This window comes from Hylobates moloch, unplaced genomic scaffold (genome assembly GCF_009828535.3).
Source record: "Hylobates moloch isolate HMO894 unplaced genomic scaffold, HMol_V3 SCAFFOLD_3, whole genome shotgun sequence".
Classification (NCBI taxonomy): Eukaryota; Metazoa; Chordata; class Mammalia; order Primates; family Hylobatidae; genus Hylobates; species Hylobates moloch.
The window spans coordinates 147,924,110-147,948,666 of record NW_026652278.1 but is presented as its reverse complement, the minus strand read 5'-3'; the positions used below and the strand labels follow the sequence as shown (position 1 = coordinate 147,948,666).

The window sequence follows — 24,557 nt, the reverse complement described above, 5'->3', positions numbered from 1 at the left end:
ATAGGCAGTTACTACATTTCATTTTCTTCCTTAAAAAAATCTAAGTAACTGACTGACTGATGTTCCTAAATCAAAACCAATTTATTTGTTTAGGACTTACAAAAAAACGATTACATAACATTGTCTTCAGACAGCACAGTGGCAATTAAATTAGGGAGGAAAAGCTAACAAGTAACTGCTGATGCCATCAATTCCATTCTCAAAAATTAGTAACACATATAAGAATAAATTTTAATATAAGTATAAAAGGAAAGTGGGTTGACTTTCCATAAAATACATGTAATCTTTTCTTAATAAGTTGAGTCATTAGTTTAAGACCCAAAAAAGTAACAGCTATGTTAAAAATCACACACACAACTACACCAAGTACATATATAAATTACATGTATGTGTGTAAATTGCAAACTGCTTCTAAAGCATGGACTTATATTTCAGAAGTATTGGGAAAACTGAACACACACTATACATCTCTAAATTTCCTTCAAGGCTCACTTAGAAACATTCTAACAATCATCACCCCACATAAATTAACAGAAGTTTGCTCCTCTGCACAGTGAATTTCAACATTTCATCTCTGCTTATAAAAATAGAGTACAAGATAAAAAATATACAATATGAAGGCCTTATAGCTGTGCTATTCCCCTGTTCATTCCTCAGTAGTTTGTTGTCTATTTAACAAGCACTAAACATTCGATACTTAAGCTACTAACATTTTAATTCTTTTAAAAAAAATTCTAACCTGCACTGTCTTCAGTATCTTTGAAGAACCACTAACACCAACAGTGCTGTCACCTTCTATAGGAGCTCTTTTCTCTGCAGCACTGAGCACTCCCCATTTCCCTGTGTTTTCTCCCAGTGAGTCCATGCGCGCGGCGTAGCTTGTACAGAGGCCAACATTCCATCTGACGGCTAATTTCCTGCTTCGATGACCCACCCACCTCTCCTGGCTGCAGCTATGTGTTTCGCATGTTGTATGGGCACTTTTCGCATACCAGCCTCATGACCTCAGCGGCTGCCTGACAGACACTCTTTATCAATTTCTATTAATTCATTATCTACTCTCTTGTAAGTCAAGGGCAAGTAGGGAAATCTGCAATGTCTGCTCTCCTCTGAGTCTTCAAGGTCAAATGCTTTGTGCTGGCAATACAATTTTGTTATTAAAATTTACCCAAGCTGTACTACAAACTAGTTGCTCCCCGCCAAAGAGATGCTGAACTGTATACCTGGCCTGAGGGATTATCATGGAAAATACTAGAATAAATTTAAATCAAAACAGTATGGGAAAAGTTAAAAGAGGCTGCTTTTGCTCTCATTTTTCCCTTCAAGAGAAAAAAAAGGTGGCTCTTACCTCAGCTGTATTGGGGTGAAGAGAGCAAGCAGTTTTTCTCTCTTGCCACAATCTAAACCAGCAAAGATCAGTGGTGTGATGACTACACTTTGGTAGTGTCTATGTCCTCGTGACTAAACTGCTAGAGAACAGCTCAGCTAAATTAATCTGCTGCTATCAGTCTACACAGTGGCACAAACAGGTCTCTGCTGATCACAGTGCTTTGTACACAGATGGCAGCTGATCAGTTTGTATAAAAGTTATGGTCCATAACAGCTTTTCTTTTCAGCACGTTGACACATGCCCATCCAATATACTTTTGTTAAACGTTCACCATTTCATTGTGCAAAGCTGGCCATGTACGAGTTGTATAGACAAGGAAGCTTAGCTCTAGTATCTTATCTTCAAACGACCTTATTTTTTATAAAATTCTTTCAAGAAGCAAAATAAACAATTACATTAAGAAATAACCAAACAGATCTATGTAACATATTAATGAGAAAAATGGCAGATGAATATAATGAATGATTCAGATTGGCCCTAAGCAAGTAAGAACCTGAACTGATCTCAAGAATCAAACAAGATCTCAAGAATCACAACTAAACATCTGATATTCTTTAAAGCTCTATGTTAATGGCATCAAAACCTAGCCACTAACCTGCCCAAAATCTGGGACACACCATAAGAGAAGTTGAAATGTTAAGTATGTCTTTGTAAGATTGAACCTCAACAAAAATTCAGGTCACTTGAAAAATACTGTATTCATAATTCTTAGAAGTTAAAAGGCCACATGTACAAGAGAGGAAAAGCATAAACTCATACACATATATAATCTTTTACAAAGATATCAAGTAATAAAATGGCAATTGATTTAATTCATCTGAATTAAATGTGGACTTTTCTCATGAGCCCATACTTGTTTTGTAAGTGAAAGACCACTGATGGTCTTATTCTACCAATAACTAACACTGGCAATATTGCTTAACCTCTGTTTCAGAGCTTCCCCCTTATAGATTGAAGTGGTAAAAACCTATTACTTATAATCAAAATATAAAACACCTAGGAATAAATACAATGAAGAATGTGTATGATCTGTACACTAAAAACTACCAAAGGGAACTTAACCTTGCAAAGGGAAATTCTAGAAAACTTAAATGGAGACAGAGTTCACAGTTTGGAAAGCTCAATATTGTTAAGATAGTAATCTTTCCCAAGTTGATCTATAGACTCAGTGCAATTCCAACCAAATCCTAATGAACATTTTTTTGGCACTGATAACCTGGTTTAAAATTTATATAAAAAGGCAAGGACAGAATAAAAACAATCAAGAACAAAGTCAGGAATTTATGCTACATGACTTCAAAAGTGACTATAAAGTTACACAAATGTGGTATTGGTGGAAGGATTGACATGTAAAGCAATGGAACAGAAGAGAGATTCCAGAGACAGATCTAAACAAATATTTTATAGTTAAATAATTTATTTTTACAATTAATTGATTTTAAACAAACATGCCAAGACAATTTGATGGATTAAAAATATTCTTTTCAATAAACTCTTCTAGAACAACTGAATATCAAATGTAAACCTCAAGCCTTACCTCACACCACACACAAAAATTAAATCAAAATAGATCTCAGACCTAAATGGAAGAAGTAAAACTACTACATTTCTAGCAGAAAAACATGAGGAAACCTTTATGACATCAGGTTAACGAAAGATTTCTTAACAAGGACACTAAAAGTACAAAGTATAAAAAAAAGAGATTGACAACATGGACTTCATCAAGATTAAAAGCCTTAGCTTTCAAAAAGACAAAGTTTTTGTTTTTTTTAAGGCATATGTTAGATTAGGAGGAAATTTCTGCAGAACATAGCCAACAAAATAATTGTATCTAAAACACATAATGCTTACACAACTCAAAAATAAGATAATCCAATTTTTAAACAGGCAAAAGAGGTAAACTGACACTTTGCCAAGATATAGAAATGGCCAACAAACACATGAAAAAATTCTCAACATTAATCTTCAGAGAAATGCAAAATAAAAACCACAGTAAGAATACTGCCACATATCTACTAGAACAGCTAAGATGAAAAAGACTGACAATGCCAAGTGTTGACAAGGATGTGAGGCAAACAAATCTCATAAACTGCTAGTGTGAATAAAAAATGTTATTGCCACCGTGGAAAACAATGTGGGAGTTCCTTGTACAGTTAAACACACATTTACCATGTTATCCATCAATTTCACCCCTAGGCACCTTTCCAAGACATTAAGGAAAGCATACACCCAAACAGACATTTGTGAATGTTCATAGAAGCCAAAATACGAAAGCAACTCAATCATTTTCAAATTGATGTTTTGTGAAAGATTAATACTGCCTTATTTACAAAATTCAGCAATTTTATAAATCTGGCATCCACTTTATATAAGGATTGACAACATATTGCATGGCTTGCTAAAATAGACCATGAGACATCTCTGCACTGGGTTGGGCAGTACGGCAAAATTTTAAAGTTTTCGAATTCTGTCCCTGTTTGTTACTTTCTAACATAGCTGTAAGTACTCCTCTTTTCCTTCGGTATTCTTTCTATTTACCCAACTCTCCACCGACCCTACCCTGTATCTACAATCTTTCTCAGGTGACCCAGGTTATCTCTTTATATCCCCTGTAGCTCCCACCTATTTGTTAATGTATTAATTAAACATGCCTAAAATCAAGTATCTTCATTTCAACTCTGATACCCACCTACCTCATTCCCTCCAGATTTGGTTATAGCTGTCAAAGTAATTGCTCTGTAGACATCCAAATTCAAAGAACTGAAGCCATCTTTTACTTTTTTTCTTCCCTTGTCTGTAACCTTCAGTCACTAAATTCCACCAATCAGCCCTTTTAAATTATTCTCCATCAACTTCTTTTTCCATGGAAATACTAGTCAGGCCCTTAGCTTTGGGACACAGAGACCATTAAGATAAGGTTCCTGTCTCTGGTTTCAACTTTACCAAATCTTCCAGGGATTCTCTTCTTCTATTGCTCTACCTTTAAAACAGTTACACATCGATTTTAAAGTCATTCATCTACAGCCTCTCTGTTCGAATCTGATTAACCACCTGCTGGTATGCTTTTAAAACAAGACAGTCTAAGGCCCAACTCAGATGTGGCAAACCAAAATCTCTAGGGCGTGGGACTCAGTACTTTGCCCATCCTAAGCCAGGCAAATCTAATAACTGCCTGGTTTGAAAACCTCTACCTTGGGCAATTACTTTGAAATTCTTGCCCCATGTTATCTTCAAACCACCTTTATTGCCTAACACAAGGACTCTAAAGTCTTTTCTATATACTGTCCCACAAGCACGTTCTTAGAAAAATTAAAATTCATGCTTCTTGGGCTTCAGTGGTAATCAAGCAGCTCTTCTTTACTATATTTGAAAGACTAAAATTACTTTATGTTCCGACATAGATAATCAATGAAAAAAATCTGTTTCAGCCACAATGATGCTTTCAAACACAGAATTTCCTACACATAAGGGATTTTAGAAGTTCACTTAAATGGGGTCAGGCGTGGTAGTTCACGCCTGTAATCCCAGCACTTTGGGAGGCCAAGGCAGGCAGACCACTTCAGGCTAGGAGTTCAAGACCAGCCTGGCCAACATGGCAAAACCCCTTCTTTACAAAAAGTACAAAAATTAGCCAGGAGTGGTGGCATATGACTGTAATTCCAGCTACTCAGGAGGCTGAGGCACAAGAATCACTTGAGCCCGAGAGGCAGAGGTTGCAGTGAGACGAGATCATACCACTGCACTCCAGCCTGGGTGACAGAGCAAGACTGTCTCAAAAAAAAAAAAAAAAAAAAAAAAAAAAAGTTCACTTAAATGGGATAATGGCTATAAAACCTAGAATATCTTATTCAAAGCCAACTCTGTAGTTCGTGTTCCCAAAATTATCTAAGTTAAAATTCAAGATAAGATCAAAAGAGGTAAACAGAAATGGTCTCACGATTCTGAGTAGTAACTAAATTATTATCTTGGACTATATCCATCATGGCAAGAAGAGAGGGAAATATAGATGTCTCTGATACATACACACTAGAGTATATACACGTTCATCCTAAAATATATCTGATTTAGCCTAATGAAATGGAATTTCTGAACTTGAGGTTTTTCTATGTGTAAAACTGAATTAAGTCTGCCTAATGACTGTTTTCTAAATTTACCCTAATGAACCATAAAATGATAATAAAACACAAGAATGTGTTTGACAAATTTTAACCATTGCCCTCATTTTTAAAACTATCTGAAAATGTTTAATTAATACCAAAGTTATCTTAAGGAAATTACACTTACATTCTAAGCAATTTCTAGTTATAACACATGAAAAGGTAAGCCATCAAGAAAAGATAAGGTTAAGATTATCTTGAAATATCTGACTCAAAAAAGTAGATAAAAGTATAACTAAGAAAATAGTGATTTAATGTTTGTGTAGCTCTCTAAATACATGAACATTCAATAGCAGAAATTCCATTTCCTACTTAATAGCAAAAATATGTAACCCCTATAAAGCCATAAGTAAATCTAAGACAATATTTTAAATATTTTGGACTCACAATTCAAAATACTAATTGGTAATAAAAAAATAACTACAGATCCTTTTAAAACCCACGTGACATTCAAATTATTACATTTAAAAAAGCAATAATATAAATATCTAAGCTATTCCTTCACTTTATTATTTCAACGAGTACTGTCAATTTACAATACATGGAAAAAATTAAGTGGGTACATAATACAGAATAAAGTCACCTTCTTTAATATTTCAAAATATGATTTTGTTGTCTTCAAATATATATATATATAATCCAACTCATAATAAAAGGGTCCTTGAACTGTGATTAATTGAACATTTTTATCTTAATAATGACATTCCAATTTCCCAGAGTATAATTTCCTTCACATACCAATCCTTCTTTTAACCATATTCTTACTCTTATTTTCTGTTAGCGACCCCAACACAGACAGTACACTTTCTTAAACAAAAACAAATTTAGCTGCTTTGTTATTTTAAGATACACCCTGAATTCATACAAGTGAAACAGTAACTCACACATCCCTCTATCCCTTCTCCAAAAACAACCGGGGCACAGACAAGAGTTATGAGTTCCTTAGCACTTAGCAGTGGGTAACCAACTGAAACATTTTCCAGAGAAAAACAATACTGTGTTTCATTGACACAAACATCAGACTCTAAAATCTTTATGAAATATAGTATTATTTATTTCTTCAAGAGAAATATAAACATCACTGCAAACAGGACTTCTGGGATGAACTATCACACACTCATTTACAGCAAGGATCACAAACAATGCCCTAACTGGAGACTTGAAGCACCAGGTGACCTGTAGAACTCCATCAACTATACACACAAAAAATATGAGTCCTTGTCTTTACGGCTACTTACTGTGTTAAGACACTACCAATCCCAGTATTCCAAAGGCCACAGAAGCCTGCATTTATATGTACAGCACATCTGCAATGTTGTAGTTATAGCAACCAAATTCCCAACTTGATCCAGCAATTGAACCCTCTCTTTCTAGAGAACAGTTTTGCTCTGTGCATCAGGTATCACATCGGAATATGATGTACAAGAGAAAAGAGGGTTCTAAACGATGCTAAAAATCATGTTAGTGTTCCAGGATGAAGATATTTCATACTGAAGCAGAAAGTATGACTAATATCCGAAGGGGGAATATTTTAATATATACCACTGTGACTATTTACATATTTCAGTTTACTCCTTTAGAGACCTACCTTATTTTACATTTAAAGTAGAATATACTTAAAACTAGCGTAACTAAAGTTTCCCTTCAATATCATCAACTCTAGTTGAACCAAGTTGACATTTGTTTCATCATTTTCTTTGTCTTATTTGGAATTCTCTCCCAGCACTTCCTTAAAATCTTTAATACAAGCCTTTGCCTTGTATGTGTCACAGGAATACCAGGACTTGAGTCAACTTTCAGTAGGACAAATAGGAATTACACATGATATAAGAGCTAAAGGAGCATGGCTAAGCCGATGTAGAATGTAAGCATAGGCAATTAATGCACTCTGAGAGTGAGGGGGAAAACTGAACAGCAGGTGTAACAGAGACCGTGGGTTCCCTGCTCCAATATCCATTTTCCTCTTTCTCCTTAGAAGGATATTTTTTATATTATTATTTTTAGCTTTAGCAGGGCACATCACATTGCAGAGTAAAAGACTACAGGTCCCAGGATCCTGGGTGGCCTGAAGTAGCCACATGACTACTATTGTCCACATTCTGTACAATGAGATACAAATAGAAATGAATGACACTTCAAGGAATCTGTCTTGGATGGAAAAGGTAACTTTTCTGCTCTATTGCCTTTCCTCCTGCTTCTAGCTTTCAATGCAGACATGATGGCTGGGGTTCGGCAGCCATCTGTGCTACGAACTGACCCTGAAAATGCAAGCCACATGCTAGCACAAGTAGAGAAGAAGGGTGGAAGCCTGTAACCTTTCACCTTTGCAGCCACCACCAAACCATCCTGGACCATCCACTCCCAGGGTCCTTTTCTGTGAGAGAAAAATTGGGTCCTACTGTGTTGTTGCAATTGGTTTTTGCAACCAAAACTAATTACAACTAACACAGTAAGAAAACCAATATCCAGCAAACATCATTTGCCTTTTTTCCTCTTCTACACCCCTGCAAGGGTCAAACAATATCAATTTCTCATACGCTTTCCCCAGACTCCTCCTTCCCTTACCTTGCAACCTCATTCTTTTCCCGGGTTTTCTCCTCTGTATCAACCTGACATTAAATAAATTGTAGGCTACTGAAAAGTTACTTCTAAAAGGGAATATGTTATCATAATATTGTCAAACTTTTTAAAGTGATTTTTTAAAGGGCAAGTCAAAAATATAATCCTGACCCAACAGAATTCAGCAAACATTTATTAAATGCCTGCTGTGTCCTAGGCACTGGGGAAGCAAAGATGAATAATAGAGTCCACACCTTTGAAAATCTCACAGCTTGGTATGGATATGGAATGATTAATCCTGACAGGAATACAAGGGTAGACTTCCCAAAGAAATTCACAGAGTAGGGGGAAGGTGATGACAATGTGGTGGATATCCCAGACAGACAGAACAGCTTAGACAAAAGTATGTCCAGACCACAGCGATCAGTAACTGTAGAGCGTGTTGGAAGCAACACAAGCTGGAAGCACTTTGAGCTGCCCTGTATGTCTCGCCAAGGAGTGTGGATTTATGTTTGGCAGCAGGAAATCATGGAATTCCCAAATCTACCAACTGACCTACATCTCTTATCCTAAGATTATAAAAGAGCATGAAGTGCTTTCGCTCTCTCAAAAGCTAACACCTCCCCGACCCCATCCCACCCCACTGTGGGAATTTCATCCACTTCTGCAAGTACCTCCCCTCTGTCCTTTATCACCTTTGTACCTCTCTCAACTGGATCATTTCCATCAACACACAAACACGTGCTAGTGTCTCCTAACTTTGAAGAAACAAACCCCTCTTGACTTTACAAGTCCAGGCCACCATCCTGCTCTACTTCACAATGAAATTTTTTGATACGATGAAATTTTCTGTTTCACCAATTCTTCTTTCCCCACTGTCTCCTAAACCAGCTCTACCACTCCACTAACATTAGTCCTGTTAGGTCACACAGGACTCCCATGTTGCTAAATCCAAAGGTTATGTCTCTCATTATTGAATGTCCCTGCAGCACTAGACAAAGCGACCCTTCTCAAAACACTTTTTATCTCTTGGCTTTGATAGCACATGAGGAGGATCTCTCTTTTAGTTCAGCACCACATTCTAAGCAAGCATATAAGAAGCAATCAATAATATTTGTAGGGCAAATAAGATAGAAGTATACGCATATCAAACATTGCAGGTGAGCAGTTTAGGACAGAAGTCAGGATAAAAGAGCTCATTAGTATGGACTAAGCACCAAGGTAAGGAATCTCTTGAAAAGACATGACTAATAACCTGGAGTAATGTCTGATTTTAGAAATCAGTTCTCGTCATTTTTGCTCATAACTTTTAATAATCCTTTTGGTAAACAATTCTTCAAAGATAAAGTTATGGCCGGGCGCAGTGGCTCACGCCTGTAATCCCAGCACTTTGGGAGGCTGAGGCGGGCAGATCACGAGGTCAGGCGATCGAGACCATCCTGGCTAACACGGTGAAACCCCGTCTCTACTAAAAATACAAAAAATTATCCGGGTGTGGTGGCAGGTGCCTGTAGTCCCAGCTACTCGGGAGGCGGGGCTTGCAGTGAGCCGAGACCATACCACTGCGTCCCAGCCTGGGCAACAGAGCAAAACTCCGTCTCAAAAAAAAAAAAAAAAAAAAAAAAGATAAAGTTGGGACACTATCCCTTGTAGTGATTAGGTTTTACACATTAATATCTTAAAAAGAACAATACATATACCGCCCATTCTTGATAAACTATCTACTTAATAATTACTTCATAGGTTAATGCTTTGTAAAACTAATATGGGTATGTCAGTTTTTTTATACCTGTGGCTGGATTAGGTGCAGGGTAAATAAGTGCAGAAGAGTTAGGGAACAGAGTCAAGTCCTAGAGGACGAACTGATAGACATACACACAAACAAATATATATTTATGCACATGTGTATATTTTAACTCAGTTGTAGATTCAGTTATACATATATGCATAGATCAAATTGAACATTTTTAGGTTAAAATGGATGGCTCCCTGCCTAACCTAGTACTCTTATTAACTGGCCAATTAGAGCGCCCAATCACCTGCTTCTGCAAAAATAACATGATAATGAGTTGTACAAGACAAATCCTAAGGTAAGCAGTTCTTACACACCTAGTAGCCCTTACTAATTCTTCCATCATCTAACTTTAGGCCATTCCAAATATGAATTAAATAAAGTCTTATGGTTTTCCTTTTCAAGAAAACAACTTCTTTTTTTTTTAGATGGAATCTCGCTCTGTTGCCCAGGCTGGAGTGCAGTGGCATGATCTCGGCTCACTGCAACCTTTGCCACCCGAGTTCAAGCGATTCTCATGCCTCATCCTCCCAAGTACCTGGGACTACAGACTTGTGCCACCAAGCCCAACTAATTTTGTTGTATTTTTAGTAAAGAAGGGGTTTCACCATGTTGGCCAGGCTGTTCTTGAACTCCTGACCTCAGGTGATCTGCCTGCCTCAGCCTCCCAAAGTGCTGGGATTAGAGGCACGAGCCATTGTGCCAGGCCAACAACTTCTAATAATGTTCTCTATAAAGAAACTGTCTAAAAAGCTTATGTATTACCTCATTTAATCCTATTACAAGTTAGTGATATTTTCCCACGGTAGGAGAAAAGGGTATATAAGACCACTATATTACTTGTAAAACTCAATGAGGACAGTTTTAACATAATTGGTAGTTTTTCCTTTTTCCCCTCCATTCCTTCTCCAATCACCACCCTCCTACCATGCTTAATCTGCACTCCAGCTGTGATTTTTGCCAATACCTGAAAGTAAATCTTACGTGAATATACAACTTCCAGAACTCCATCCCTCACTTATCTTTATGCCTTTTGGATATGTTTAATGTCCAATAAAGTTACCCTTCTGTAACAAAATTCACTAGTGAGTTATTTTTAAAATGCCATACTCCTTAAGGCGTCTCCAATAAGTCACTGTATGACTTATAACAAATGTGTACTCTTTCAAGAATACGATTTTCTAATCCTATATAGCTCTTTACATGAAATAAGAAACACTTAAATTTCTCTTCACATACAAGTGGCCAATAAACATATGAAAAAATGCTCAACATCAATAATTATGAGACAAATGCAAATCAAAGCCACAGTGAGATACCATCTCACACCATTCAGAATGGCTATATTAAAATGTCAAAAAACAATAGATGCTGGCCAGGCTGTGGAGAAAAGCAAACACTTATACACTATTGGTGGGAATGTAAATTAGTTCAGACATTGTGGAGAACAGGTTGGAGATTTCTCAAAGAAATAAAAATAGAACTGCCATTTGACCCAGCCATCCCATTACTGGGTATATAACCAAAGGAAAAGAAATCATTCTACCAAAAAGAAACCTGCACTTGCACATTCATCTCAGCACTATTCACAATAGCAAAGACATGGAATCAACCCAGGTGCCCATCCGTGGTGGACTGGATAAAGACAACGTGGTACATGTACACCATGGAATGCTACATAGCCATAAAAAAGAATGGAATCATGTCTTATGCAGCAACATGGATGGAGCTGGAGGCCGCAACACAGAAACAGAAAACCAAATATCACATGTTCTCACTTATAAGTGGGAGCTAAACATTAGGTACTCATGGACATAAACATGGCAACAACAAACACTGGGGACTACAAAAGTGAGGAGGAAGGAAGGGGGCAAGAATTGAAAAGCTACCTATTGTATACTTTGCTCACTATCTGGGTGATGGGTTTAATCAAACCCAAACCTCAGCATCAAGCAATATAGCCTTGTAACAAACCTGCATATGTACCCCCTAAATCTAAAATCAAAATCAAAATTAAAATAAATAATCCCACTTGAAAACAAACAAGTAAATTTGTCTTCAGTCTCTGCCACATATAGAACTACTCATTCATTGTTTTACCTCCTTTCACTACTAAAAAAAAACTTGCAGGCTCTCAGAGCAATCACTTAACTTATCACGTAGCACCGGCAAGCAGAAAGTAGGCCTGCAATTTTTAAACTCAAGTAGCTCATTGTTTGTCATGTGAATCATAGTGAGAATAGTATTTCAGCCTCTCCAAACTGATTAGTTAAATGTCCTGTTTCTCCACTTATTCTCATTATAGCTGCCAGCTCTAATTTAAAATGTGATTATTAAGAGTACCACAGCACAATTTTAATTTTTAAATTATGGATACAGTTGGTATCAATGAAGGAGAAGCACTAATTGTAAATGGACACAGTCAACGTGGTGCAAATACACGATATGCACATTTCTTTCAACCTTCTGCCAATGTTACCTGAAACCTAATTTACCAACAGTCCCGGCTTTCCAACCGAGTTATACAGCTTTGCAAAGTAGAGCTCTCATCAATGCCACTATTACCAATGCTTCTGTAACTATTTCACTCCCTAAACTACACTTGCATTCTAGATAAATTGATCTCATTCTTTTGCCCTCACTCAAGCTGTTGGCTATGTTTGAATTGTCCTCACTGAATCCTATCTCTGTGCCATCACTCATGTTCTTTATCATGTCCACATTTTCTTTCTGACCACTCTGCAACAATCTAAATTATAAACCCAACTCAAAAAATGCCCCCTTAAGAGCCACCCTTGATGACCTTCCACATACATTAAAATACCCCTGTCTTTGAAATGATTTTGCATTCTGTATGGTCTTTGCCACGTCAATTTACACTGTACTACTTACTTGTTCAATGACACTGAGGGAATTTTTTCTATTTCCTATGCAACCGCCTCATCGCCCCAAGCAGATACTAAGTTACATGATGGCAGGGGTCGATCATCTTGCTTCTTTTGAATACTCTAGGATTCAGTGTAGAGACCACACAGTAGGAGTGTGGTCAATGCAAGTTTCAATTAATGTTTTAAAATGAGCAGAATAACCCATAGATAAGCATGCAAAGGGCCCTTGAAGCAAACCTCAATTTTGATGGCACTTCACAGTACAGCAGTTCCCACTGCCAGTACATTTTCAGTTATAGATAAAATTTCTTAACGCACTTGTAGTATAGATTATTTTGCCTACTAAGTCTGCTGCCCAAATAATCTGGTATTTCAGACCCTAGAGTCCATGCATCAGAAGCCTCCACTCTCTGTATAGTCTTTGTCCTCATCTCTCTGGTTTCCAGCCTTAATTACCAATCTCCTATTGGCATATTGGAAGTTCCCAGACTAATAGCTACCCTGGGATTAATTTCCCTTCAACCTTACAGTCCCTACCTGGCCACCACATAAAAGAAAGTGAAGAGATTCCTCTCCAAATGCTCTATATAAAAGATATAAAAAGTTTTAAACTATCAGAGCAATAAAGATGTTGTTTATGATTAAATATGGTACACATGACTATTTCTATTAAAAGACCCTTCCTTTGAGACTTCTATGATAAAACTGATTTTATTAAGAAAAGCAGATTAAGCATTTCAATAGCAGTGATTTTTTAAGACTGTGACCAACATAAAAAGAGTTTCTCTGTATAAGAATGGTTTGTGTCTTAAATATCTAGCATAGGCCAGGTGCAGTAGCTCACGCCTGTAATCCTAGAACTTTGGGAGGTCAAGGTGGGGGGATTGCTTGAGGTCAGGAGTTTAAGACCAGCCTGTGCAACACTGCAAGAACCCCATCTTTCCCTCCAAATATTTTTCAGATCAGCAGGGCATGCTGGTGTGTGCCTGTAGTTCCAGTCACTTGGGAGGCTGAGGAGACAGTATGCGTTAAGCCTAGGAGGTTGAGGCCACAGTGAGCTAATTGCACTCAAGCCCAGATGACAGACTGAGACCCTGTCTCTTTAAAAACCAAACAAACAACAACAAAAAACTGGCAGTGGCTCACACCTGTAATCCCAGCATTTTGGGAGGCCAAGGTGGGAGGATCACTTGAGTTCAGGAGTTCGAGAGCAGCCTGGCCAACAAGGTGAAACCTCGTCTCCACTAAAAATACAAAACATTGCAGGATGTGGTAGTAGGCACCTGTAATACCAACTACTTGGGAGGCCGAGGCACGATAATTGCTTGAAGGTGGAAGGCGGAGGCTGCAGTGAGCTGAGATTGTGCCACTACACTCCAGCCTGGATGACAGAGTAAGACTCCATAACCCCCTCCCCACAAAATAAAAATTGTATACTGTTTTTTCTCCTTTTGCAAATAGGTTTTTTAATGACTGATAAATTAGTAGAAAATGGCTCTAACTCAATGAGTTAACATAAAACCTAGGTGAACTATCTCCTTCTTTAACAAATAGTCTAAAGAGCTAGATACACATTTAGAAATACAGTCTGAACCTATCTTTAATAAATTCCTAGCCTTCTGGAAGTCAGCAGCCAAAAAATAATATATTGGCTCATTATCATAGTGTGACTTTATTAGGAAATAAGCTTCATCATTCATAGTATGGGGTAATTTTAGACAAAATTTTAAATTCCACAATTTCTATTATAATTTTTTAAATATACTGATTTAGGGTAATCAGGGGCAATGAAGATTGTCAATATTTTCCTATCCATTATGTACAATAGCATAAAGCAAAGGTACATTAGAAAACCATTTCTAAATCTGCAACCTCGTAAGATAATCTTCATCTATTGCTTTCTAGCCCCATAGCTGTTGCAAATGATGCCTCTGAAAATATTATGTAGGAAAAACTCCTTCTTCTTACTACCCTCTGCCTGTCAATTATTTTAATAAATCAACCTACAATGACTATGGGTGTAATCAGCACCTCATAAAGTTATGCAGCACACAACCTTACAACAGAGTGTCCACAATTGCTTCACTCACAGATCTGAAAAAAACACATCACAGTTTGCACTGTTCCTATATTCACCTATGGCAAATATTCTCTCTCACCCCACACACTCCATTCTTAAATTACCTTTGATAGCAATCTTCCATTGATACAAAGAAACTGAACTCATTTTAAATAAGACTTTTAAGAAAACAATAACTATAAATTGTACCTTGCTTCAATACAAACTGTAATTCAAATAAGAGTTTAGCTCTATCTGAAGGCAACAATATATGTAACAACATAAAATACATGGCATTACAGGCAATTGTATAAATATCAATGTTTCAAAACTTGACAAATTTCTAGTAGATTAAAAATAAAACTCACAAAAACAACATTCATAATCATGGAAACTGCTTGAAGTGGAGAAGAGTGAGCAAGCTGTCACTGACAGTCACATAGGAATTCATAAGCTCTACAAATCTTAACAAAGAACAATACTCATGTTCGAACAACCAAAGTAAAAATACATACCCAAACCACCCTCATCTATCTAGGAAGATAACAAAAACAAAAGAAAAAAAATTAGAAAAACACAAAATGCTGACTTAAACTTCAACTGAGGATTTCAATAAGGCTAATTAAATCCGGAAAACAAATGACAGATTTTCTGCCACATATATCATCCTTTTCACCGGATGAAATCACGTGTCAAAACAATTTCATAAGAATTCGTCAAAAATATAAAAATGTTGTTGAAGCTACTTGGGTACTTTCAAGGTGAATCACCCGTCAAAACGAGTTGGCACTTTCAAGAGAATGCTCAGTTGACTTATTATATACTGATAACCAATTTCCAGGCTTATATGATAAAAACATGGGGTGAAGAATCATCTGTAAACTAGTTGTTTTATGAAACTGGACTGTCAGTAATACCTAATCCATATAGAACCTCAATATTTTCTGGGAAGAGAAATATACTGAATCACTAATGCCAATCTTCAGCATAACACCATTAAACTCTTTCTCATTAAAACAATCTCAGTCCTATTCCTAAGGCAACATCCCCAAAGGAAACAAACAACTTGGACAGTGCAAATGTCAGCAGGTGTAACATGAAGGAATAACCTATATATAGTACTGGCTTGTCATTCTGTCGGAACCGCCATTCCCTCTTTCGTTCTATTAAAGTACTAACTGGCAAGCACTTGACATCCAGCCAGAAAAAGAATAACTTATGTCATCTTTTAAAATAATTAGACGTAGAGTCCAATGTGCTCAAGAAATAAGTCTGAACTGCAAGAACTCTTTTTTCTAGAATAGCAGTCTTCTGAACATTAAGTTCCCTTTCCAGAAGTTAGAACAAGCTGTTACTTGACTACTTGATAATGGCTGGTAGTCAAGGACGACCACTACTGGCTTCTTCACTGTTCTAGGGTTTCAGTCTTATGGATTTAGTTTGTACAACAGACCCTGTATTAAGATGATGATAAAGTCACAATCAGTGTTCTTTTTAAGATATAAATTTCAAATTACATTTGCTACAGCATTATTTATAATAAAATGTATCCTTTAAAATTATTACCTAAATTGTGGAAAGTTCAAATAACTGAATGTTAAATAGGCATTAAAAGTTATAAAGAGTAAATCTTTTTATGAAGAATTTTTAATATTATAAGGCAACACATATATTCTTTAACCAGAATAAGGAAGACATTAAATTGTATTTAAAGCATGATCTTAAATACAAGCATATAACTGTAGAGAAAAAATACTATTAAAGAATGATTATCTTGGATGAGAAGATTCCAGCTGATAATGTTTCTTCTCTTTATTTTTGAAAATGTATGTAGTAATTACTACTTTTATATTAAATTATAAGTAATTTTTAAAATATGCCAATGCTTAAATACTATTTGCCAGCACCTTCTTTTAAGTTCAGAAATAGAGTCAGACAGAACCTCCAAAAAGGGACCAAATAGCAGGTCCTGAGTCGGAAGGAGTGGAAGAGCTTTACGATTCCAATGGAGACATTCCTACAGAAAACAGAATTCCTAGAATTATCGAAGCTGGCTCACAGGGTCACTCTAGGCTTTCTAGGCAGATTTCCAGGAGGTACAACCACCCTCCATCCTGTATTACCATCGTTTCCTCATTCATAAAATACAGGTAATAACTGTACCCACTTCAAAGGAGAGTTATGGAATTATTTAATATATACAAAACATTTAAAATGGTGCCTGGTAAATGGAAAATACTGTACAAGCTTAGCTATTTTGTCATCATTCTTTTATTACTATTATTTTTACTACTACAATTATTACTATCTCTATTACTACTGCCACCACCACCAATGCTAGCATCATTTCTAAGACTATTGCTACTACAGGAACAAGCAGGCAATAGGGCTTCCCTCTCTCATGTGACCATTTTCCAAAGAGACTATGTTTGCCAATTTGACCTCAAAGAAGTAGAAGGGCAAAGAGGCATGAGAATCGCACCCGAGATTATTTTTAATTAGATGCAACGTGCCTCTGGCACTCCTTCACTAGCATTCTGGCCACCAAAAGCCCATTATACTTACGTCAGCTACCACACCCAGGCTGATCTTTCTCTACAGTGTAAAATTACCTCTCCTTGTTTCAGACTCTAACCTTTTATAAAAATTTGTTCACATCTTTCAAATAGATTCTTAATATGACCCTGACCCATTCAGAATTTTTATCAACAAGACATTTGATTATTTTTATAGAAGAGCTAAGTGACAGAAAGGGGCAATCCCTGTACTTTAGTCAATTCAAATAAAATATTTATTTAGTAATTTAAAATAAAAATATAAAATTTTAAAACCTTTAGTAAAAATTATTTACTTGTGAAAATACATAGAAACATAACTACTGAAACTCAGTAGCTGACACCCTTGGGGAACCTGAATCTAGTCAATCATGTATGTAACAGATGAGCCCTAACCCTTTCTGGCCACAGCTGGTTGGAACAGAGGAATACATCCGCCCCAACCCAGGCCAGTCAGATTGTATCCTGAGGAATCTAAAAACAAGACCAGCACTGCAGTCAAACAATGTAAACATTAGGGACATAAGGCCGTAGGTGAGTAGTCAGCACATACAAGCCAAAGACACAGGGAGAAAGGAATTAACAGCCTTACAGAGCAGGTAGCCAATCCACAGACAAATGCAAAAATGAAAGGCCATATGGTCTTGAGAAGCAAAAAATGTCAATCAAAGTCCCTGGCTTTCCATTTCTAGTCTCATGTGGTCTTAATGAACTTTCTCTGCCTCTCTTTAGATGTTTATGAGACTGCCACTATACTCTTTAAGTTAGTCCCCCTTTATCTAAGCTATCTTGAACTGATTTTATTCCCTAGGAGCAAATGTGCCCTCAACACAGCTGACATGATCATGTAACAAATACACATGTCATCAGCACGTTTTCTGTTCTTGCCCTTTGTTAAAGAGACTGGAAAAGTATACACAAAACAAAGGTATTTCTTAAAGATTCATGCATCAACACCCCAAAGTACTGTCTTGCTTTGCATCAGCAGAAGAGGACACAGGAAGAGAAAAGAATTTTAGAACTCAATTCTGCAAAAGAATTTCAAGCTTCATGGATAATCTATTATAGAATGTCTATAGGATACCTGCTTCTTGGAAGAAACATGGATTCCTTGATGAACACGGAACCAGAAAGAAGGATATACCAGCAGGTCCCAATATCATCGGGGCTGAAAAGAAAAGGTAACAGAATCAGATTGTTACCTATAACAACAACAACAAAAAAATTAAAATATATAGCATGAAGTGCAGCACCCGTATTACTTTTAAAATAATAAAGAATAGCATAGAACACATTCATAAAAATACCATTATTCAACTACTGAAATCGTTTTTACAAATTACTTTATATCCCTGAAATACACAAAATATATTTATTAGTACATTTAAATGTTTCAAATGTTCTTTAGACCTATAGCACCTACCATTCTAAGTTTTTTTACTTTTTTTGAACATGAAATACTTTCACTTGCTTCATAAAATGAAAAAATATCCAGAGCTATCAGTGAAACTTACTATTTCTAATCATTTTCCCTGTCTAGCAAGTTCTCACATTTCTCCACTATTTCTTTGGTATTCTTTTAGAATTTCTTTATGTATACACACACAATAATGGACATATATTCTTATCCCTCCCACCATTTTTTTTCTTTGTTACAGAAAAGACAGTACACTCTACACAGTTCTTTTCTTTTGTGATAACTCTTAGAGATCTTTTCATCAAGATAGCTTTGTTGAGCACTCTTTTTACTGCTGTAGAGCATTCCTTTCCATTGTATGGATGTGCCATATTTGACTTAAGCAACCCCCTACTGATAGTCATTTCCCATTGTTTTCAATATTATACAATTATACAAAAACAAATAAAAACTGCAATAGTAATTTTGTACATACAGTAGGAGCTGGAAGAAGGGCAACTGTCGGGTCTAGGAGCACATACATAGTAATCTTGTTAAGTATTGTCAAACTGTCCTCCACAGGTAGTTAGCGATTTATATGCCTACCTACTTCCCCACAACCTTACTAATATAGTTTGTTATAATTTAACAAATATTGACAAATTTTATGTGGAAGGCTTTTCTGGATGTTTAGGATATGTCAGGGAACAACAACAAAAAGATCCCTGCCCTCATGGAGATTACATTCAAGTCTCATAGAGAAGACATTTGAGCAAAGGAGGTGAGTTAGCCACGTGGATCTTGAAGGGAGCAGCATTCCAGGCAATAGGCAGGGAGGGTCAGAAGTGTGAGTGCAAAGGCCATGGGATGCCACCGCCTCGCAAGGTCAGGGTGACTTTAGTGCTTTTGGATGTTTTGCCAATTGGCTTGGTGAAAATGATAACTCAGTTTGTTTTTCATTTGTTTTTCTTATAAGACCATCTTTTTTAAGTTCGTGAGTCGTTTCTATTTCTTTTTTGTAAAATCACTTCATAACTTTTAACTAAGTCTCTAATTAATTACTCTAAGTCTCTAATTAATTGTGAGGTTTTTTTTTTTTGGCTGGGCGTGGTGGCTCACACCTATAATCTCAGCACTTTGGGAGGCTGAGGCAGACGGATCACCTGAGGTCAGGAGTTCAAGACCAGCCTGGCCAACATGGTGAAACCCCGTCTCTACTAAAAATACAAAAAAATTAGCCAGCGTGGTGGCTCATGCCTGTAATCTCAGCTACTTGGGAGGCTGAGGCAGGAGAATCACTTGAACCCGGGAGGCAGAAGGTGCAGTGAGCTGAGATTGTGCTACTGCACTCCAGCCTGGGTGACATGGCAAGAGACTGTCTCAAAAACAAAACAAAACAAAATTGTGAGGTTTTTTTTTCCTAGGGGTACTTCATAAAAATTGGCCTTCTGAAAACATGTGCTGTGAATATCTTTTCTCCCAGTTTGCTGCTTACCCTTGGACTTGGTTTATGGTGCTCTCTGCCATGAATAAGTTATTTTATCATATATAGTCAATTGCATCAAATTTATTAGGGCATAAACTCAGCTACTATTAAAACAAAAATCTAAATATAGCAATGGCATAACATAACCAAGGAGGAAGTTCATTTCTCTCTCACACACAAAATAGTCTGAACACGGGAAGTCCAAGACTGATAAGATGTTTCCACGATATTGGGAAGCCACACTTTCTATTTTGTGGTTCAGCGTCCTCAACCCATGGCTTCCATCTCATATTCTAGGGTGACAGGTCCAAATCTCATCCACTACATCCACGCTTCAGCCAGTGGGAGGAGTAGAAACGAAGCACAGAGCACACCCCATTTCTTTCAAGAGTACATCATGGACGCTGCACACTATGCTCCTCTCAGATCCCCATGAACCATATGCACGTTGCAAGGGAGTCTTCAGCAATTTCTGCCAAGTCCTTGTTTTGTTTGGTTTCTGTATTGTGACATTAAAAAGTTTTTAGAAGACACTAAATTCTATTTACAACTGTGAATAATTACATTACTTAATAATGTCAATCACTATCGCCTAATCATTTTCACTGTGCTATCTGCTTCCAAAGTGAATCAGCAGTGGAACATCTTTCGCACCAAGTCCATTCTTCACCAAATTCATGACTACTTAGCTCAACAGCAATGCCTCAAGAAAACATAAAGGAAAAACATTGTCAAAGAGTTCAGTCTGAATGCAGAACCATAAAAATAAAAAGATTTCTCAAGTGAAAATGCAAAGTACTTCAAAGAGTAATTCATATTTTTGTCTCCTCAGTTTTTAATCATTAGCTCTTGCAACCAGCAATCATTCGTCTGGTTTGTGAAAAAAACTTATTTGTCTTTATTAATATGACAGCATTATTCTCAAATTCTGAATTATGCCAAGTAAAACTGTTATTCCAGACTCAAAACTAGTTTAATAATTTTTAAATAACAAATGGTGAAACACTAAAACAGAAAGCGGGCAAAAAATACTCTGTAAACTTTTTAAAATCTGTTTTTACAATGTTCCGTTTATCACAAAAAAGGTTGGCCCAAGGAAATAAAATCTAGAAAAATAGGAAATTACAGTAGATCGCCACTTCCTAACTATGTGGCCTCGGGCAAGTTACTAGAGCTGCTGCAAGGATTAAATGAACAGTTCGTGATCATTAAATGCAAATAATTATTCAGTGACAACTAATAGAGTTAACATGTTAGAAAGTACAATAAATGGCACCATGATCTAGATTATCTGTGACAGAGAGAAATAACAAACATTAGCTGGCTTTTCAATTATTTCATGTCTGTCAACTCTGAAGGCAAAAATAATATGGACAAATTAAGTACAAGGCTTACAAACTCAGCTCTGCTGGCACTGATAATAAAACACACTTGAAGTGAAAGGCAACCAACGTTCAAAGTCGGTAAAATACTGCGGCAGTGAATGCTCTAGCATTCTTAACAACCATCGATTAGCCTATATTTAGGGTTGACTCTTTATATCAGGAAATCCATGGGAAAGATTTGAGGATGTGAAGGTAAGTGGTAATCTCTACCACTTATTACAATTTTGTTTATCTGATAGGCTGTTTCTCTACATTCCCCAAAGAATCCAAAGTTAACTTGCAAAAGTTATATTTGCTTTAGTAGGCATTTGCAGAGAATGACCATTCAATCAACATTTATTAAATTCAGTAAGCATTTCCCACATGCCAGGCCACATATGATAAGCAAAATTTCTTTGAGTTATCTCTTCTAAGGATTCAGATTTTGGAAAAGTAAGTTAATTAAAAGTAAGAATACACAGTTAAGAAATGTAAGAATACAAAAAACAGTGAATCTTATTTTACAGATGTTCTGGAAATAGTTGTAAGGTAGAAAAACCCCTCTCCTCTCCTCCTATCCATCCTCCATAGAATTCATGTTTAGTTCCTGTTATGAAAATTCCTTGCTGTGAGGTGTCAGCATCAAAATCTGTTTTATTTAGTCTTACTAGTCTAGAAAATTCCCCTTACTTTATTAGAAAGCACTGAACTAACCATGCTTACTCTTTTCACTTACAATCATGCCTCAGGCAGGCAGAGTTTCCGTGTGGGGTACAACGTGCTTCCCTTCAAGGTCTGCAAACACTTCCTTTCCACACTGCAGCTGTTACTGGAGGGTTTTTACATGTGTATGTAAAAATGGGAAAGTGACTTTTTTTTTAAGAAAAATGAAACTGAAATTATGAAAATAGTACTTAGTAGTAGCAGCAGTAAATTGTTCAGTACTTAAAGGATATGCAAATTGAGACCTCACTTCCAGGCAATGAAGCTGGTTAGAAGAAGACTGACAATAATAATAATAGTACAGACGGTGCCCAACTTCCAATGGTCTGACAAGCTTTTTCGTCTTTACGACACACTCAACTTCCAGTACCACAACGATTCTGCTTTTCATTTTCAGTAGAATATCCGATAAATTACATGAGGTACTCAACAGTTTGTTATAAAATAGGCTTTGTGTTAAAAGATCCTGCGCAGCCGGGCGCGGTGGCTCACGCTTGTAATCCCAGCACTTTCGAAGGCCGAGGCGGGTGGATCACGAGGTCAGGAGATCAAGACCATCCTGGTTAACACGGTGAAACCCCGTCTCTACTAAAAATGCAAAAAAAATTAGCCGGGCATGGTGGCGGTGCCAGTAGTCCCAGCTACTCGGGAGGCTGAGGCAGGAGAATGGCATGAACCCGGGAGGCGGAGCTTGCAGTGAGGCCGAGATCGCACCACTGCACTCCAGCCTGGGTGACAGAGCAAGACTCCGTCTCAAAAAAAAAAAAAAAAAAATCCTGCCCAACTGTAGGCTAATGTAAGTGTTCTGAGCATGTTTACGGTAGCCTAAGTGTATGTGTCGGTTCTCACACTGCTGTAAAGAACTACCTGGGACTGGTAACTTGAGAAAAGGTTTAACTGGCTCACAGTTCCGCAGGCTGTACAGGAAGCATGACTGGGGAGACCTCAGGAAACTTACAATCATGGGGGAAGGCAAAGGGGAAGCAAATATGTCTTACCATGGCGGAGCAGAAAAGAAAGCAAAGAGGGAAGTGCTACACACGTTTAAACCACCAGATCTCATGAGCACTCATCCACTATCATGAGAACAGCACAGGGGAAATCTGCCCCCATGATCCAATCACCTCCCACCAGGTCCCTCCCGCAACGGGACAACAATTTGACACGAGATTTGGGTGGGGACATAGAGCCAAACCATATCATTAGGCTAAGCAATGATGTTCAGTAGGCTAGGTACATTAACTGCATTTTGACTCAGGACATTTTCAACATATAGTGGGTTTATTGGGATGTAACCACATTGTAAGACAAGAAGTAAGTATAGTGGTAATAATAATAATAAATATCTAAGACTAACACTGAGATTCTATTCTATCCATTAGTTCTCACGCCCTGATGTGCAAATGAATCACCTAAGATGTTAATTTAAAATGCATCTATCCCACCCAATTCCCCGGTTTCTGATCATTAGATAGGAGATCCATCAAAGTGACTTTTAAACAAATATCCTGGATGTTTCTTACATATGGGGCTGGCCAACTCTGAAAAATTTTCAGAAAAATGGTCTCGATATGAAGTCCCAAGAGGAACAAATGGCAGGAAAAAAAAGTACAACTCTATTAATATCCATGCAACTAGGTACATGCATTGTATTAATCAGTGTTATTTTAATTTTTCCTCAAATATATTTTTTTTTAATTATGAGCAAAGGAGCCCCTTCAAGTGTTGCTGAAATGCCAAAGCTTAATCCTGAAAGAACCCTGACTGAGGATTTCCAAATAACCTGACAACACCAGTACTGGGCAAAAAAGAGAAATCTGAAGACTAAAGAGGTTCGTATAGGAAAGCAGTACTTGCGAGTCTCTCTAATCAGGGGAATTCATGCTTACAGAAGACCTAATCCTTCTTAGAATCTCAGAATTTGACCACAGGATCTTGAGCTAGGAACCACAATGGACAACTGATTTGATTTCAATACATCTCATCCTACAATGGACAAAACAGAAGTCACAAAAGCCCTGGTTTATAATGAGAAACTCTAAAAGGCTCCTGTTTCTGTTTTTCATCAACAGGAAGGAAATTAACGAAGCCAAACAAAACCAAATACAGACCATTATAAAATGATCAGTTCACCTTCCAGTGTAAACAGATAGAAAGCCTCTGGGGCAATCAGAACAGTATGATCCCC

At 37.1% G+C, this 24,557-nt stretch overlaps 1 protein-coding gene across 7 annotated transcripts in view; it reads right to left on the bottom strand.

The window, feature by feature from the left end:
- The window catches only part of RAPGEF2 (Rap guanine nucleotide exchange factor 2), a 257,309-nt gene that overhangs the window by 130,434 nt on the left and 102,318 nt on the right, over positions 1-24,557 (bottom strand). For all 7 annotated transcript variants that reach the window (XM_032148637.2, XM_032148647.2, XM_032148641.2 and 4 more), the window contains exon 4: positions 18,485-18,568. In XM_032148637.2, coding sequence (XP_032004528.1) covers positions 18,485-18,568 — 84 coding nt within the window. The remainder of the gene's footprint in view (positions 1-18,484; positions 18,569-24,557) is intronic.